The following is a 19,994-nucleotide window of genomic DNA, read 5'->3' as shown; positions in this document are numbered from 1 at the left end:
TAACCTATAACTTCCTTTTTTTCTTTTTTTTTAATTAATAGTTTGTTTTGCATTCTTATCCTATAATGAAGAGCTTTGTGCTATGTGTATATTCATATAATTTCCTAGTTTCTTTAAGGGCATCTTTGCTCAGAATAGTGGAGTTCAGGGAAGAGATACTTAATCTGCAAAAATCTAAACCTGGCATTAGCTCAGGAAATGAGTACAGCCAATTAATTAGACACTTTATCCAAGCTAATAGGTCTTAAATTTTGGATGGATGTTACCTCACCTAAATGCAGCTGTCTAGAAGCTAGCAGCGTCATCTAAGATATTCAACAAGGTATTTCTGTGGCCAGAAGGAGAGACAGCCATGTCCAGAAAGTGATGACTCTCATGTTTTAGGCATGTATCAAAGCAGGAAAGGAGTCACCTTTTGCCTTTCTCTCCACTGACAATAACTGGCTTCTAGATGAATCATTGTACTGGATTTGGATATGATTTGGATTAGATGTTTAATTTTCAGAAGGTTACAGAAAAACAACATGCACTGGACACAGGGCTGTGCTGATTTGGCTGCTTCCATCTACTCCTGAGCTAGTTTGATTTCCTAATTTAGAAATCTGTGTGTTCCCTGACTCCATGAGAAGAAAGAAGACATGAAAACTAAGGGAGCTAAGGCAGTACTGTGGCATTAAATCAATACCTGTTAAAGAACTTCAGCAGGGCTGAAATTTTACATGTGCACCCTGCTTTTCTGCTGCTTGCTGTTGGGGAACAGACAGGAATTTAGATTGTCATTCTTTTGGTGGAGCTGGCATGACACAGATGTAATGTGCAATGAGCTTAGTTTCATTGTAAGTCTCAATTTAGCATTCTCCAACTGTGATCTTTGCCCTGCTCTTAACTTGCTCAAGCTAGGCATTGCTTTCACTGGGATGACAAATACATGTTCTTAATATAAAAATCATCCTTATGCCAAAATTGTAGGTTCTGCCATACTGCAGAAATCTCAGAGAAACTTTTATGATTTATTTCTTTGCCATGGACAAAAACGGTGTTCTTAGAAATGGTGAATTTATTGAGAAGGAAAATATGGATTGAGACTGACATGAAAAGTTTGGTTTGAATAACTAATGTTTGTAAAACAGTTTACTACAGAAAACATGGTTGTGTAGTGGGGTTTTTACGGCAGTTTTAATAATAGTGGTACTCTATAATGTACGTTACAGGGAATCTGTTGGTAGTGGCCATTTTTTTAAATTAGGTTCAATCAGGCCTGTTTGTGATAGCCTAGTTGGTAAAATCTGACCCGCTATGGCAAGCAGATCAATTCCTGGCAGTATCTCTCAGAACCAGAGAATATTTTGCTCAGCACACTCTCTTCCCTGGTCTTACCCTTTTCCCAATTAGCTGCCCTATTCCCTCTCAAAGATTCCCTCTGTTCTTTCCTTAGCATTGTGTCTGCCCACCTGGTGTTGTCATAGACTCACTGTTGCATCTGCATTACGACAGGAAGACAAAGGAACTCTTTTTAATGCTTCAGTTTCATCTTTTCATGTTCCAGTTCTCAAAATTCCTCCTTAACTTCTCCCCAGGCTCATGTGGTGATTTTCACACAGAGAATGTCCATCAGAAAATAGTGTAGCTTGAATGTTAACAGTATGGCTTGAGATTTATTCATCTACATATTGTCCTTTCATATGATTGCATTTTAAGTTACTAAACACTTGATAAGCTCTTTACAAGTCTCTATGACAAACATACTTATTTACCCATGTATTCATAGTTAATCTGTCAGCTATTTCCATCTTTCCCCGAAAGGGTCTTTATAAGTCCATTAAAACTGTCTACTGCATACTTGACTGGAGTCCTGTCGATACTTTAATGTTGTTGGATTATCTGATCAGAGAACCATGCACATCAGTTTTCCGTAGATCTCCAGCCTTGAAATTATTGAACTATTTTTCTGCCTTCAATGTAAACCCCCTGCAGTGGAGTTCAGTGTAATGCCGGTTCTGGAAGTATGGTTGATTTAAGCAAGAACTAGCAATTCAGGTTCTAGTCAGCCTTCCAGACTAAAACACACACTCTTTCATAACCCTGTCATACATGGTTTGGGACACAGAGTAAGTCTCAGTCAGTGATTTATAAAATGCTGTATAAGTGACAAGTAAGTGGTTTTTAAAATAACGGTAACCTTGGATTCATTTTTATCTGGTACTAAATGGAGCACTTCTTTTGTTTGTAGGAGTAGTAGAAACATGACAGCCAGAACAAATAAACCAAAATACTGTTCCATGATGGATTGTCCTGGACAACATTTTCCAAAAATGTTACGCAGTCATTGGCCTTTGTGTGTAATGAAACTCCTGTCATGAGCCTCCCGCCAAGAAATGCTTGCTCTCACCAGGAGACGTGGTTCCAAAAGAAAGAGCCAAATGTCAAGCAAAGTGAAATGGTAGACCTCAAAATAACCATGATACTTAGCCCTATATGGAATCATCCATCTTCCAAATTTGGTTGAACCTTACCTGCTTGTAGTTAGTCGCACCTGTCGCAGGTCCATACATGCTGTTAGCACTATTTCATAGGTGGAAGGGCTGGAAAATATTAGATTTCTGTATTAACATTAATACTGGTGTGGTATGTCATGCAGACTGCAAGTATGGGTGAATTAATATAAGGAGTATGTTAGTGTTCTGGACCGTATGCTAACAGGATAGTGTAGGGATGGCAAAAGGGACACCAGCTTTGTTACTGCTACCTTCTAAAGGAGGCCAGGAGCACCCAAGCAATACCGGCAGGTCCTGGCACTGCTGCTTAGGAAGGGAGGGAAGGAAACCCAGCAAGAGTCTGACTTCAGTGCGTTGATTAAAGGATAGTGGGAATCGCTGGCTATACGCAACAGTAACTCTTGCAGCACTGGAGGAACAGGCAGCAGCCCACCAGGATGTGCAGATTGGTCCTCAGGCTCCAGCAGCAGTGGTCTAAAAACAGTATTATTTTTACAGAAATAAACGTCACAGTCAGGAGAACATGAGTTTGTTTGGGATGTCAGTCTGCAAAGTAAGTGCTGCAATGAATACTTTATTAAGCCTCAGTTCCACTCAATGTTTTCAGCATTTCTGTTGGGTCTCTATGGGTATTTCCTTACCTACCTCTCACTGATTTCCAATGAAACCCTTATCAATGAGAGTTATGTACTTAAATCTGCCTGTACCCTGTTACTGCTGCATTTCAGCAGCTGGGCACAATACCAGTCCCAGCAATCATTACAAGTGCTCTGTATCATGGCAATGTAAAGGGCCTAGAAATCTACCAGCTTAGAGTTTTTTCTTCTTGCTCTTACAGGCTTTCCTGGGGCATTGATTGTGGGCAGGCAAGAAGAATTAACATTTTTAGAGTGAGGGAAGCACTTTCCATCAGGAGAACTGAGACATTTGTGGGTTACCTTTATGCCTTTGAATCACATGGGAAGTGATTCAACAGATGCCCATCCATTACTGACACATTGGCTGCTCTTGTCCCAGTTGCAAAAAGTGCAAAGGAGATGTATAAAGGATTCATAAATCAGCATGCTAAAAAGATGATCCTGCATTGCTGTAAAAATAACCAGACCGTTTATTTTCAGACACAACTTTTTACATGTGTACATGCAAGACAGCGTGATATTTTTTCAGGTCCTAAACATTCCCCTTTACTGATGGAAACACCTGTTTGTTTTGGCAAATGTCTTTGCCGACATCAGACAACTGGGCATTAAGCAGCTGGAGCAGCTCCTTGCCTTTATGACCCAGTGGGACTATTCTTATCAGTGCTGCTCTCCCCAGTCCATTTTGGACCTGTAAGGAGAAAACGTCAAACTGCTCAGAAACTTTGTCAGAGCACTGTGCTGTTCCTGCTAGAAGTGTCTCCTCTTACAAGAGCAGCTATAAGGTTCTTAGAGGGTCCCTGAGGAAATTCCAGGCCAGCCTGCTGTGCCAATTTCCATGGATACCTTGTAGTTATCCTGTAGATAGCAGGGAACTTTTACCTTCAACTGACAACATTTCTTCTGTGGTGACTTTTTTTTTAAATCACTTTTTAAAAGGCTGTTAATGTGTTGAGAGTTGTACCTTTGGTAGAACCATGTGGATAATAGATTTTTTTTTTTTGGTTCATTCTTTGAATGGAAACATTTGGTGAGGAGAGGAGTTCTGGCATGACTGGACAGAAACAGCATCTACAGGAAAAAAAAACAACACCCAAAGGATGGTTACATTTGCCCACAGTATTTTGTTTTGTTTAAGAGCCATAAATATTTTTGTTTAGAAAGACTAAAGGAAACACATTTGGCCTCAAAAAGATCATTTTTTAATCCCTTAACTGGAGCTGCCTTTTGAAATATGTTGGAAGATAAAAGAGATTTTTGCAATTCCTCCTTTTTTTCCAAAACCAGTTACTCAGTGTGCTTTTTTTTTTTTTTTTTTTCTTTCTCAATTAAGGTACTTGCTAAGAGTCTTTCTTTTGCTTTCTTGCTTTCTTGCTCTCTTGCTTTCTCTCTCTCTTTCTCTCTCTCTCTCCTGCTTTCTTTCTTGCTTTCTTTTGCTTTCTTGCTTTTTTTTTTTTTATTTATTTATTTTTAAATTCACTGCAAAACTTTTAATTGAGGGGGTTTGGTATTAAAATCTGGGATCAGTGATCTCACCATTAAAGATAACAGCTGCCTTCTCTGCTGGCTGAGTAGTGCTGGATTGCTGTTCCCTGTGCAAGAGTAATCAGTTTATTTTCCTAAAACCAGCTGCCTTTTAAAAACTGTTCTGCACACCTCTCTGGACTTAAAGTAATCACTTGGACAAACGGAAGCTCCTCTGAAGCAGATGTGTTGATAAGAGACATTTTTTAAACCTTGTATCTAGCCTCCTTTGTATTTTTCTGAAATTCAGTAATCCTCTTCCCCACTTAGCTTAGTGAGTGCCTGACCCAGAGCCTGTGGAGGTCAGTGAAAAGACTTCTTCCAAAACAGTGCGTGGTTACAACACTGAAGGGAAAGGTAAAGTTAGTGGTGTGACCATTTCATATGTGTAACCTAGACTAATGCTGTTTGATTCCAGACAGCACACATGAGCCATATGACTTTGCAAGAAAAGTAATGTTACTACTTTGCCTTGGACCGAGGGAAAAATAAAATAAAATTAGATTATCTGATTTCTTTTGTATGGGTGTAAAGATATAACCAAATGAAAATTAAGTACCATGTTTATACTGGCTGTCTAAGCTGTTTGAAAGTCACCAGAGAGTTGTAGACATGTTCAGGGGACGTTACTGTGTAAAGGTAAGTGTGAAAAATAAGCATCTCAGCAAAATGACTCATCCCTCTTTTCTCTCTACATTGACTGTAAAGGGAGTCTGGACAAGGAGCCTAAACTAGGCACATAAGATCTGAGTAATTAAAACTTGGTAAAATGACTCCTACTTTGTGACCTAGGGAATGGGGATGCTTCTCTGCTTTTATATATATATAGACATATTGTATTGCAGTAAGTGTGAAACTGGTCTTTTTTGGTACTCTTATATTAAAAATGATATGATAAATGATAAAACTAGTTAATAAACAGATTTATATCTGTGTTTCTCAAGACAGAATCTTGCACACGGGGTTCAGTCCACAACTCTTAAAAAAAACACTATTCAAATAAAAATAAAAAACATTAGTCTAAAAAGTGTAAAAGTGCAGGATGAGCAAAATTGTTGTTTTTAGCATCTTTAATGTCTGACAGAATAGCAAGGTTGGTGAGTCACCCTCAAGCCATGCGAGATCATATGCTTCATTAGACAGGAAACACAGATATATCTCCACTGATATATAATACAGAGTGGGGTATTAAAACGGATATATATTTGTTCTATTTATATTCGTACTGGTAATGTGCAGACACTGAAACACAGCACCTCCAGCTCCAGGTGGCCAACAGGTATCAGTAAAACACTCCATATACAGGAACTGTCTCCTTGAGCTAACTGACACAGCTGAGAAAGAGCAGTCAGGGTTCAGTAACCACCTTTTTCTCCCCGAACAAAGATACATCATCAAGCGCTTCTTTTGAATGCTTTCAGAGTGCAGTACATCTTTCTGCCATGCCAGCAAGTCAGCCAGTCTCTTCTTCACCTGCACGTAAATTGTGCAGAAGGGACAAAAGGCAGAATATGTATGAGAAAAACAAGAGGATGCTAGTGGGAAAAAGTAAATGTGACCGCACTTCCAAAGAAGTGATCCTTACCCTGTTGAAGGTGCTAAGCATTGCATATGATTGTGTTGCCTGGAATGAATAATGTCTCAGGCCAGATACTTAGCTGGTGTAAGACAGTGATGTCCCACTGTTTTCTATCCGGCTTTGTTAATTTGTGCTTGCTGAGGATCTGGCCATGAAACAGCTCTATCAGAAGACCAACATCTCTAAGATCAGTTTGTTCACTCCCTACTAATCAGCTTTTCTAATGACTTTGCTTCCTCTTCTACATTGTCACCTTCTGAAATTAACGCCCCCCCTCCCCTCCAAGCCATCTGCTTATCAAGACATCATAAAAATTTGCACCCTTCCAGGCAGGATTTCAAAGCATGCTGTGAGCCCGCACAGCCTAAAGAGAAGGCAGTGAAATGCTCTGTGCGATGGTGATGCTCCGTGCTCTGGCTGCCCCGCGACAGGAAACAGCCAACCGAGATGCTGAGATCTGGAGGGGGGAAGCACAGATTTTATCAGGTCAGGACCAGTCTCCTCAGAGGAAGCTAAGCAAGCAAACTCCATTCCTCATGAGCATGAGTCAGGCGATCATCGTTTCTTGTGTCACTTAATGCAAGGCTCTTTAGAACATGGTTCTACTACCCCTGGAGAGGTGCATTGTAATTAATTTACCTGAAGTTTGGCTCAGATGTTATGCTTGCAATGGCTATTTGGGAAAATGTCCAGAAAGGTTGGGGTGACATGCATTTAGGACCTGAGACAGGTATCTACACAGCTACAGTACAGAGCTTTGAAGGTGCCATTTTATTACTGGAAACAGTCTACCTGAGGGCACACAGAGCTTAGTGGGGACCTACTCCTCAGCAGAGTTATTCTCTGCCAGTACAGCCCAGTTGTTCTCTGGGCTGCTAGAGCTAGCCTGCCTCATGCCCTGAGGTAAGTTGTTTGAAGTGAATGTGGGTAACTCTACACTATGCAGCAGTTCCAGTGTAGACAACCCCTCAGGATTTAAGTGTTTGGAGTCCACTCCCCAGCACGACTTCAGATTCCATGAAGGTGTTCCTTGGACGCCTCCTCTCGGGGCATTTTGTTGGCTCAGCCAGGCTTTGCTTGTGAAATCTGAGGGGATCACATCACATGGTTTATCCTGCATTTACTCACGTATAACCCAGCATGACTATACATCAATCAACTAATTTTAGCAATGTTAAAACTGAAAAGAAAAGAATGATATCTCATGAATATGCTGACCTGCCTCCCCACTCCAGCTTCTCTCTATCTTCCTTCAAATTCTTAACGTTTTTTGGAAGGGTCTTCCTAAGATTATTCAGACTTCTCTATGTTGGCTTATGGCTTCCCAGGGTGTTGGTGATGCTTCTAGTTCTCACATTTCTGGGAGAATTTCACAGCACATAATGATTTTTTCTTAACTGCTCATTTTCATTTTCTTCTGTCTCCGTCCATCATATTACGAAGTGAGCAGAAATTGCTTGCTTGCTTTGCATGAGAGGCAAGCATTGTACTGTGTAACCTGACATCTTTGCATAGGTTTTTTGGCTTGTACATCAGAATGGTGCTAAGCTTCCATGGGTGCTGAATGCTGTGGTAAGAGGAGATGACACAACAGCAAAGGAAAGGGCACTTGTAGTCAAAAATCTCATTACAACAATGGCTATGTAGCTTGTATGTGTCATGTCAGAGAAGAAAGGGTATTGATGTTGTATACTTCTTCTGCTTTTTGATAGGGAAAGAGTATTCCACAATAAATAGTCTTTCTTGCTGATTTTGTTTCCGAAGCTCAAGAAATAAAACCGAGGCAAGATATTTGATTTTTAGCTCTTTTTCTCTGTAATGAGAAATGCAGCAGTATATAGGATAAGAAAGGATTATATTTTATATATTCTGTACTTCTTCAGACCTGTTGGGGAAAGAATTAGTAATGTATCTATATATCTGGTAAAAATATCTCAGTGACCTCATACTCACATTTGTGTAAACATCACCTCATCAGTTCCAGATACTTATACAGGAAACAAATCTGAATGCTCCTCTAGTGTTCTATACTTAGGCAGGTCAGCCGGCATATGTCTGGTCTCTAAATACCCAGTTTTACTTGGGTCCTTATTTTAAGGTTTCTCTCTTAAGAGTTTGCCGCAAACATGCCCTCAGCATTTACCAGCGTGCCTTTTCCAAAGCAGCTTGCGCCTGAGGGTTTCCATTAAAAGAACTATTGAACAAAAAACACATACAAAGAAGAGCTGTACTGTTTGGTGAAGGCTTGGTTGGGATCGAGTTACTAAATATTGCCATAATAGTCCTGAACTAACAAAGTGAGTATCAAATGATTTTTCGTAGCTGTCAGTCACTGTGGTATGTGAAGACAGTTTGTTCTGTCCCAATCCCCATCTTGCTAACAGGTTTCTAAACTCCAAATTCTCTTTCATATTTTCCTTCGTAACATTTCCTAATAGACTCTAGCATGTGGAAATGACTTTTGACTTTGTAACTGTTGTGTGCGTGATTGTAGTGACATAATAAATTGTATGTTGCCCGCCGCAACAGCACAATGCTTGCGAGCCTTGAGTAGAGAACTGTGAATGTCACATGCTTCATTTTCCAGTTGTGAAGTAAAATAAGGAGAGAGTGTAATAAAAAAAGGTATGCGTTACTAAGAATAAATGTACAAAATAGCAACAATTATAACTTGAGCCTTTAGTTAATCACTTTTACATTTTTAATATTTTTTTAAGATATAGCCCCTGAAATGGTTTTCAGGCAACCATGTATATGTGAACACTATCAAAATAAGAAAAAAACATAGTTTTTAGGAATTGACAAAGCACACTTAATTGCCAACTTCAAGCTTCTTGAAAGACAGAGTATTACAATTCCTCTAGAAAGAGAGGATATTACAATTCAGTAGGTAGAAAACTGCCTATGTTACAGGACTTTTCAGCAGTATTATTGTATTGTTAGCAGAGTTACACAGAGATACAGATTAAAACTGCTTTGGTTTTATACAGGAGGTGTTTCTTTACTACCAAAAGAAACAAGTTTTATTCATAACCGTACTGCTGCCCATGAAGGTATGAATGGTGACAAACAAGTGTCCGTAAGTGATTTGGCTGAAGATATAATCCACACAGGCAATAGCAGAAATAAGTTTGACTCATCAGTCACTCTTTATGCAGTCACTAGACCAACTTTCTCCACCAGCTGACTTTGCATGCTTTCAAATACTACATGTATATAACTGTATGATTGTGTTTTTTTATTATTATTTTTTTAAATGCAGATTCGGACAGTATTCTTTCAACTACGCTAATGGAAACAAGGGATCAAGAAGGCTTAAATTATTTGGTAGTGGTCAAAGACAGCGACCAAGATCAAGGGAGCATCAGTTCTGAGGAACTTAGTTCAGTCTGATTCCCTCTGTTTGAGGACAGAACAGAATGCTCTACCAAAGACGACGTAAGCCAAAGAAAATATTCTGCACTTTATCATGCTTATAGTAATGTAACTACCAGAGAATGTCATAAGGTATTGAATGATGTGTAGACTAAGACAACAATTATATACTTTTTGATTTTCTAAATGTTATGGTTCAGGCGTTTCACAATAAATAGTTTAAGGAAATAAATTTTTTAATCAAAGAGCAAATAATTTTACTGTGCTGCTGATTAAATTTATGCTGCCACATTCCCCACAGACATAGACATTCATTCCAAAACAGAAGAACTAGTATACTGTCTCACAGAATGGACCAACTTGCTCATGAAAAAAAAAAGAAAAAAAACACATTGAAGTCTAGCTCCATTGTATGCACACAAGGATGTACAAATGGAAAAAATAATATGTTATAGTTGTATTTTTATGAACTCCAAATCTGTAAGCAACTGACGAAAGGTGGCTAGGTTGTTCACTGTACGGGATGGTCTATTTTATTATTTAATTTAAACAAGTGCTTGCAATCATCTTGAATGTAAATGGCACAGCAACCAATCTGTGAATCAAAATGAATGTTTTTTCTTACCTTTCCTTTTCCCTTTCCTTATCTTTCCCTTTATAACATTGATCATCCTCTTATTTCCTTTTAGACTGGATAAAAGGAAATACTTTTCCTGGTTGTGCTTGGAGATCTAATTAAAATATATAATAAAACAATATATAAATCATTACTGAATAAAAGACAGAAATAAGCTCTAAGGAATGTTTCATCATGAATAACAATTTGCAAGTTTTGCAGTTATTCGTTGGCATCTGTCAGGAAGATAGAATCATGCCCACTTTTATGCAAATATTTGATCATGGGGGGTGCTGGAGAGTAGTAAAGGCACCATCTGAAGTCAGAATGTAGACATTTTTAAACTGCACCTCCACTGAAATTAAATTCCAAAGGATTCTTAAATGGAGAATCAACATAGGTAAATGATAGATTTGATTTTTGACTTTTTACTTGAAATTTAATAAAAAATGAGGGATTTTGAATTATGATTCTTTAAAATTCTCTGGCAAAAAGAGTCAAAGTAGTCTGTAAATATAGAACAATGTTTTTCTCATTTGCAGATTAACCACATTTGTACATGCACAAGCAACATTTACTAATACAGTTGCAGCATTTCTATCTTTTTTTTTTTTTGGTTCTTAAATTATGCTCACCAGGCCATGAATGACAGATAAATAAATACTGTATAATGTTTCCTCTCTCTTCAAGTGCTGTCTGATTGATTGTACAGCAGTTGATTGTACCTTACATTTCAGTAACTTAAACATGAATAATGTTTACTAACCAGTAAAATATGCTATCCAGAAACCAGGAAGATCTCAGTTTTGTAGTCACTCTACCTGGATGAATTTACATGCATGTGTAATTCAATCTAACTGAAGAGGAATGCTTAATCAGCCAGCTGCAAACAAAAGTTTGAAAAACAACCTGACTTCATATGATATCTTTTTCATTAGCAGGAGAAGCCTTCAACCCTGTCAAGAAGCTTGTCTAGGCAGCACCATTCCCAAGCCTCATGACGAGGTCTGTGATATGATAACTGAGGTCGATTCACTCTTATGTTGGTCTGAGTTGGAAAAGGATCATGTAAGAGCCTATTCAACATGGGTAAATTGGGTTAGTGGATAAGGTGAATGCCAGTGAGGGAGCAGTCAGAAGAACCCTTGAGTTCTTGACATAGTCACACATATCCAGAGCTGCACAGAGAGAGCAGAGGGAAGATCATAGAATCATAGAATCATAGAATCATAGAATATCCTGAGTTGGAAGGGACCCTTAAGGATCATCAAGTCCAACTCTTGACACCGCACAGGTCTACCCAAAAGTTCAGACCATGTGCCTAAGTTCACAGTCCAATCTCTTCTTAAATTCAGACAGGCTCGGTGCAGTGACCACTTCCCTGGGGAGCCTGTTCCAGTGTGCAACCACCCTCTCTGTGAAGAACCCCCTCCTGACGTCCAGCCTAAATTTCCCCTGCCTCAGCTTAACCCCGTTCCCGCGGGTCCTGTCACTAGTGTTAATGGAGAAAAGGTCTCCTGCCTCTCGACACCCCCTTACGAGGAAGTTGTAGGCTGTGATGAGGTCTCCCCTCAGCCTCCTCTTCTCCAGGCTGAACAGGCCCAGTGAAGATGGGCCTGTTCAGCCTGGAGAAGATGTGTTGCTTTGTTTGCATTTTCTAAGTGCTGTAAGACAAAACTAGAATTGATGGAGCATTTATCACAGCATGCTGAGGAAGAAAATGTCAGGTTTAATGCACTGCCAATAAATGATACTCAGGATATTGACCAGTGATCTATAGTGATTAGGTGCAAAGGGCACTTTAAGAAAGCCTTGAATTTAAGTGTCTTGACTTTTTAAATAAGTGTAAACGGGTTTAAGGATTATACTGTCTTTTTAAAGAGATATGTATTTAGGGGAAAAAAAAGAATCTTGATGTATCAAAAAGGTTAAATTTGAGATAAGGGTACAAATGAATGTCATTATGACAACACATGTGACATACTGCTGAGAGTCTCATCCTCGAGTGTAGAGCTAATATTGTGCATTTCCTTGTTTAAGACATACATTGAGAATGAGTGTAGGGTGTACTATCTATACAGCAAGAGGAATTCTTCCTGATTTCCCTTATAAGCCAGAGGAAGCCACCCAAATAAATGAGAAACCATTCCTGTGAAGATTCTTTCTGCATGACCTGGAGGAACTAGAAAGAGGTGTTTGGAATCTGAATCATAAATGCACAGGAATTCCTGCTGGCAATTCTGAAAGCTTCTTAACAAGAGCATTGTTCTGTGGTTTGTATAAAGCAGATGGTCCCAGTCTTCACCTGCTGCAAATCAGGTTAAATATGCTAAGATAGGCTGATGCACAGCAGTGGAGAAACTGCCTCCAGTAGGGGAGCAGATTCTCAAGATTTGGCATGAGTTCGGCAAATACTGCTTTAGTTATTACAAAGTAAATTTTGATTGTTTCAGTGCAGTGTAAAGTCCTGGCCTCAGTATCACCAGCCTTATAGAAAGTATGACTGGCACGGTCTTGAAAAGTCTTTGTTCAGATAAGAATTGGAAATGTTGGGGAGTGGGAATAACAGCGCTACGTCAGCTGTAGTCCGGTTGATATGATACTGCAGTAAGGCAGTGCATGCACCCAGCAAAGCTGGCAATGTTCACACTACCAGCTTTGACTAGTTCCCTGTAGAACAGTGCAAAAATAACATCCCAAGAACCTGAGAAGTAAAGATCTAAGAGGGGATATTATCAAAACTCAATGCCAAGAGGTATTTTATGTTGCTTATGTATGTTGTAACTCTAGAAAAGAGTACGTGAAAGAAAAGCTAAATCTTCCTCTCCAGTAATGAACAACCCTAATGCACACTTTTTTTTTTCTTTTTTTTTTTTTTTTTTCTTTTTCCTGTCTCCTACATCACTTTGGGGTTTATCGGAAGTTCGCAGAGTGTTAAACACCTCCTTCTTCCTTCCTTGGTCATGATATGGCATCATCAATGTGGCTGAGTGGCTGCACAGTTCTCCCTGTTCCCGCTCCATGGGGATCCAGGCTGCTTTCTCTCTGGTGAATATTCCTTCTGGCATACAACATTCTGGGGAGCATTTCCTGTAGGGCTGTTTGCACATTTCCTTCTCTGTCCTAAAGTGACATTGGAGGAATTGGTGAAGCAAATTCTGATCTAGTGTAGAGCTGTGTTCACCCAACTACGTGGCTCGTCTTCTCTCACAAATGACTGCTGGTTCTCCATAAATAGCTGGACTGTGGAAGGAGCAAGGTCTGCTCAAATGCCACCCGTTGGAGGGGACTATTTCACTGAACACAGAAGGAGTCCAGGAAATTAGTTTGGAGTAGACTTCCTTTTTATAATAGAGAGAGAAGTGGGGGAACAGTTGCTCCTTCTCCTGTTTCATGGTATTGCAACTCTACAGAGCTCTGTCACTCCCACACTCACCCACAAGCAGCAACTGTTCCCCACACTGGAGGCTCCTAGCCTGGTGCGTTGTTATCTTACAAGATCTCTTGTGGTCTTTGATCCCTTTGGCCATCCTCACTTTTCTTCTCCAAACTGTGCTCAGTTCTACAAGCTCCTTTCTGAGAGCAGATCAGGAACACGCAGAGCATTCAAGATTTGTAGGTGTTTTCAGCTTTCTTCTCCATTCCTTTCTTAATCAATCATGTTGTTTCTTATGGGTTTTGACCACTCTGAGTAGTGAGATTAAATATTCATGGGATATATACATATACTTATCACAGAATATTATACCATGGGATATAATATATATGTGAATTATACATCATATTCATGGGATTATATTATTAGGGGGAGTGGAGAGGTAGGCACTGATCTCTTCTCTCTGGTGACCAGTGATAGGACCTGAGTGAACAGCTTGAAGCTGTGGCAGGGGTGGTTCAGGTGGTTTTAGGAAAAGGTTCTTCAATGACAGGGTGGTCGGGCACTGGGACAGGCTCCCCAGGGTGGTGGTCACAGCACTGAGCCTGCTGGAGACCAAAAACCACTTGGACAACATTCTCAGACACATGATCAGTTTTTTTTTTTCTTTTTGGGTGGTCCTTTGGGGACCCAGGAGTTGGACTTTATGATCCTTGTGGGTCTCTTCCAACTCAGATATTCTATGATTATAATCCGCAAATGTTGTATCTATGTTGTATCTAATGGCCTTCCTGGATCCCATCCACTAATTTGTGAAGTAATGATTACAGTTTACTGTGTACTTTATTTCATCTTTCAATCACTCCGTATTTGAATTTTGGCTGCTGTTTTATTGCCTAGTCACTGAGGTGCGTGAGGTCCTCTGCACCTCCTCAGACCTGGGCCTCTTCCTCACTGGCCTAGTTTAACTCTTTATACCCTCCCACCATGTTCTTCCTGACTATGCCAAATGGCACAAGTCCCAGCATAACTGGCTCCCCTGGTGAGCTCATTTCCCTCCAAGAACTGATCATTTATGCCTATCTTTTGTCTCCGAGCTTTTAACAAAATATGTATCCAGGTGAGGACCCTTCCTTATATGGAAAGCTTAGCTTCCTTAACAGTCTTTGGTGGAGGACTTTGTAGATAGCCTTTTGGAAATTCACATCAACCATATCAACTGGATCATCCTTACCCATGTTTGATCAGTTCAGATAAGTTTATTAGTTTGTGAGGTGGAAATGCCCTTTGTAAGAGGATGTTAGATTTTGCCAAGTAAATTGATTTGAATATCAGCATTGAAACTTTCAGCATCTGGTGGCTTTTTACTTTCTAATCTGTCTTTTTCATATTGTGGTAAGAACCCCTACTAAGACAGAAATTCAGAAAGCTGAAAATCCCCTACATATGTGCACGGTATTGTGTTTTAGGTATAAAATATATTAATAGGGGTGGATGAGAAATATTTACTGCTACCTATGAACATTATTTACCATGGCATAACATCAATGCTGTGGTGATCAATTAATGTTTGTAATTTATTTTGTAAATTGGAAGGGCCAGAGCAGATGTTACTTATTTACTAAGGCAGCATTTTCGGTGGCCTCACTTCTAGGTCTGCTGTCCTCAGACACCGCAGTGGTTTGGTCTGCAGAAGGCAGTAACACCCAAATAATTGTGCACTTCTGGGTTTGGGGGTTGAGCTTTTGAGTTAGTGCATACTGGTGACCAAAGATGTCCCAAAACTGTTTGTCTCACTTTCTTTTTTTTTTTTTTTTTTTTTTTTTTTTTAATTTGGAAACACAATAACCTACAAAGCAAAACCCAACACTTTTTGACAGAATTATTGAGTCCTTACCAGGTCAAAGAGAAGGTTGTGGAAAGTTTATGTGTAGCTGCTGAGGAGAGATATGCCAAGCTCCAGTGGGATTACTCAGTTCTTCCCATGTGCTCCAAAGAGAGTGCTCAGCCACTTAACATGAGCTCGGGGAATGTGCCTGTCAAGAGCTCTGAACTGGAAGCATATGGCTTGAAAAATGGTATTCTTGAGAGGTGAAATAAAAGGCAAAAGAGGTGTTTGTGTATCATTGTTTCTTTACAACGTATCACATTGGACTGAAAAATGCGGGACATTAAGATGCCTTTCTTTCTTTTTTTTATACTTAATGTTCATGTCTCTCTTCTTTGGGAGACTCTGTTGTCTGTGGTTCAATGGCATCATCCCAAGATTCAAAGAACTTTAAGGCGATAACAAGAAATGCAAAAGCTTGTGCAGCTTAACTGCTGTCCTGAGTGTTTTCTACTTGTCTTCATTACCTGTAAAAAACAGTAAGTGGTGGGGACAAGGAAGGTAAGCTGAATCCACCACAGCCTCACTTATCTGAGAAGCTCTAGCCAGGGCCCAGAGCTGAGAGTAAGTTGGTGTTCCTCAACTTTCCTGGTGCCCTAGATAACAGAGACTAGTTACATCCTCCAGAACACAAGATCCCTCAAAATTTGGTTTCCTCACTACTTTTATGAAGGGGCACAAAGGACTCACAGCAGGGGCACTGCACTATAGCATGAGACCCTGCAGCAGTTTTCATCAAATAAAGTTTTATCATCTATTTGAATTGACTGTCTCTCTCTCTCTCTTTTTTTTTTTTTTCTTCTTTCTTTTCTTTTATATCTATAAATTGCTGCCTATGATGGATTCAGTCCTCATATTTGGCTCCACTAAGCATAACTGGGTGAAACTGATTCTCCATGGTTTGAGTTTAGGACAATGCATTTTAATAAAACCATGAAGGCAAGATTTCTTCTAGTAGCAAATTTACCTCTTTCTACACAAAGATGATCTTAATTTGGCTCTAACAGAGATGAAAATAGTCGTTACAGTGAAGAATGTCTGTAAAATAGCCCTAACAACTCTGTCAGTGGATGAAAAGTCTTATTTCACCTTCATTTATTTTAATTGATTCTTGAAAGTTTTTCTTACACATGCACACTGGAGTGAGTTGCAGGAGCTTGCATACCAGGTGGATTTTTCAAACGATCATGGCTCTATTTATAATGACACTTGGCACCTCTAGCTGATATTATGTTTTAACTCTAATAAATAACCAGAAACCCTGTGCTTCAAAGCCAAGTGATGATGCCAAAATATTGTCATTATTGCCAGTGGCATGACTGATACTACCGTATAAAATAACCTTTTTTATAATGTGTTAACTTCTTCAGATGACGTCTTCCATTTGGAGGACGTTCATCACTGCCTTCTATCTTTTACGGTAAGAAGTGAGCTGTAAAATAGCCACTCTCAGTGTGGATACCAATCTCTTTTGCAATGCTGTTGACATAGCTGTCTCTTTTTTTTTTTTTTTCTTCTTTTTTTTTTTTCTCTCTCTTTTTTTTTTCTTTCCCCTTTCTTTTTCTCCCTCCTATCTTCCCTAACAGTATAAGTCACTCAGTGACTGTTAGAGATGAGGCCACTAAAATACCTCTGTGGTCTGATGTAGTACAGTAAGCAACTACAGTTTCTTTCCTGTTCATTCCATAGAAAATTAAGTGTAGTTTCAACATTGTTTTATGGCACCAAAATCTCAGTACCCTGTTTAATCTCCTAGTGTATTTCTCTTCACGTATCCAATTTTCACACCTTTCCAGGAGTCCTGACCATGCCTAAGTTCTCAGTAATTTCCAGTCACAAATATATTTGGCTTTCTATTACAGAAAAACAGAAGTGGCAGAACTCTGGGAGTCACAGAATTAACCTCCTATAAGAATATCTTCTCTCACATCTTCATATTTCTTTAGTCTGATCTCACTACATCCCCAAGGATGGAAATCAACCCACACAGTCCAGCCCTATGGTCTTCAAGTAGGATCTTGCCAGCTTTGTGCTTTCCTCAGTTTGTTTGCTGACATAGTCTTTGCCATCTTAATAAAGATATCACTCTATAATTTTTGAGTTTAGCGCTTAAGGCAATAAGAATTATTCTCTGCCTTAATCTGCTAAAATAAAATTAATAGTATGATCTGTGTGTACAAACACCACACATACAGATACCCAAATCTTATACCTGCTAGGCTTTTTATTTTTTTTTCATTAAAACTACTCTGCATTTGCAGACAGCGTTTTACTAATTTTGAGAAAGCTCTGAGAAGACTCCCTGTGCCAGAAGTGCATATCTTGAAGAATAAATGTTTACTCTAGGGGTGAGGTCCTGACAGAAAGTACCGATATAAGCAAATTCTGTTGGAATCTGTAGGAGTCTGGGTGAATTATAGCTGAATGTCTGAGGATTGCTGTATCAGGAGAGGTTCAGCTCTCAGTACCAGTGTACAGGAGCTTCTAAGTACACCTCTCCACTGAAAGGGAGAGGAGGGCAGCACTAGCTTGTGTAGTTATGTGTTATAGTTATATTTATAGTATAGTATAGTTATAGTTATATGGCTGTTGTTATACTCACTTGTTTAATTTCCAAAATTTAAAAAAACATTGGTTTGTATTCACACTTTAGTTTGTGTATGGTTGTGTGATTCTAATTCATTAAAAAAACTTCTCAAAACCTAAATGCAGTGTCAGATGTGACAACAGTGTGACACACTGAGAGCGTTGCCATAGACTGGGAATGAAGATGATTAGGTTTTGCTGGTGATCATGGACTGATTTTGGAAAGAAGACAGAAGCAGTCAGTGTACATCACACACAGGCTTAATCCTCATGTGAACCTTCCCGCATACTTGCTGTTGGAAAATAAAAAGTAATTAAGGAATTAACATTTTTTTTTTTAATTATTATTATTATTTTTTTAATATCCCACTTAGCTGCATTTTGAGTACAGGTGAATTAAGATTACTTTTCTGTCCTTTTCCCACTGCCATTCTTTAAGACTTGCTATTGCAACCATATGTTGAGCAGATGCAAACAGCCCTGCTGTCCTGCTTTGCACAGAGATGTCAGGGAGAAGATGGCCGAGATAAAGCAGAGCCAGCTGTCAAACATGTCCTCACACCTGGTCCACCCAGGGGTGGCTCTTGGCTGCAGTAGCACCATAGCCAGGTTTGGTGCTGTCATTTCATGGAAGCCATCTGAGAAGGGACTGTTGGTTCCGCTGCTTGCCAGTATTCAATGTTAAATTAAATGCTATTAAAGGCTAAATAGTTTTTAATTCAACATTGAATTAAAACATTAAGTAATTAAATCAGGCATCAAAAAATGGGGAAAAAATGACCCATTTAGAAAAACTTTAAAAGTTTAAAAAACTTCATGCATGTATCATGTGGCCTTGCAGCAGTTAGTCTAGAGAGTCTCTAAGGGCCTGGTGAAGTGTCTACCACCAGGAAGGAAAAGGGTTTGACCTTATTGCAGCTCAGTTCTCAGGTGTGCATGCAGCAGTCAGGCTGTCAGTAACAACCAGCTTTCCCATCTCTTGCTTTTGGGTTGTTCCTAAAATTTTTTAGGATCTTTTTTTCCAAGGAGCACTTCCTGAAATGCCTTCTAGTCTTAATGTAGGCATGAATTTCTAGGGGAAACGTGTTGCTAAGATCCTCTTCAGCAGTCTTTGAGTCAATTTTGTGCTATATGATGAGTAACATGCAAAGATCTTGATGGAAACAATATAGGAAAATGAGGCAATGGAGTGACTGCAAGTGTCCTACTGCTATGATGTTTGCACTGTTCTGTTTTGGCTCAGATCATAGACCCCTGCAGACTTCAGGAAATATACATGTTTCTAGGGCATGAGAAACAAAAAAAAAGAAATGGAGCAATATGGTAACTTTTAGAAGAGAGGCTTATATGGGACTGGACAGTGACAAAACTTGTGCCTGTTACTCTAAGGGCTGTGCGAATACAGGCATTGCAAATTCTTATCTGATCTACATGTTTTTATGTTTTTTAAAATTGCAAGAGTATTGCAAAACAATAAAGTGTTCTGGGAAATGCACCGCCAGAAGAGGGTAAACAAAAACACATACAAGTGCCCTCTTAGGCACAGGATTTGCATCTTCGTAGCAGAACAAACTCTCTGCCTTGGCTCTGTGCTCTCACTGAAGTGGAGGTCATGGCTAGTGACAACTGGGAGCTGTTCCTGGAGTCTCTCTTGCCTTTTTAGGTTATGAGGGTCTCTGTGTGTTTAGGATAAATATGATTGACAGCTCCACTCCGGCCCCAATTAGCACCCTATAATTTATTAGCTTCTGCTTTCAGATTATGCGCTAACTTCACAAATATTTCAACCACGGAAACAGCAGCTATCAAGTGTCTCTTTCCTGATCCAGCTCCCTGTGACTGCAGTTAAATACACAGACGGAGCTGTGCAGGTCTGTCAAGAGAGAATAATCATTTGTGTCCGTGTGCAAGAGGGGC

At 39.5% G+C, this 19,994-nt stretch overlaps 2 protein-coding genes across 2 annotated transcripts in view; one reads left to right on the top strand and one right to left on the bottom strand.

The window, feature by feature from the left end:
• The window catches only part of ROS1 (ROS proto-oncogene 1, receptor tyrosine kinase), a gene marked incomplete at both ends in the record, with an annotated part of 77,534 nt that extends 67,905 nt beyond the window's left edge, over positions 1 to 9,629 (top strand). Inside the window, one exon of the mRNA XM_084283919.1 lies at positions 9,499 to 9,629. Coding sequence (XP_084140045.1) covers positions 9,499 to 9,629 — 131 coding nt within the window. The remainder of the gene's footprint in view (positions 1 to 9,498) is intronic.
• DCBLD1 (discoidin, CUB and LCCL domain containing 1) overlaps positions 1 to 19,994 on the bottom strand; it is a gene marked incomplete at its 3' end in the record, with an annotated part of 164,639 nt that overhangs the window by 134,166 nt on the left and 10,479 nt on the right. The gene's annotated exons all lie outside the window — the stretch shown is intronic.

The sequence above is a fragment of the Netta rufina genome (assembly GCF_964035555.1).
Source record: "Netta rufina genome assembly, chromosome: 3".
Taxonomy (NCBI): Eukaryota; Metazoa; Chordata; class Aves; order Anseriformes; family Anatidae; genus Netta; species Netta rufina.
Note: the sequence above shows the minus strand (reverse complement) of the source record. Positions and strands in the feature narration are given on the sequence as shown.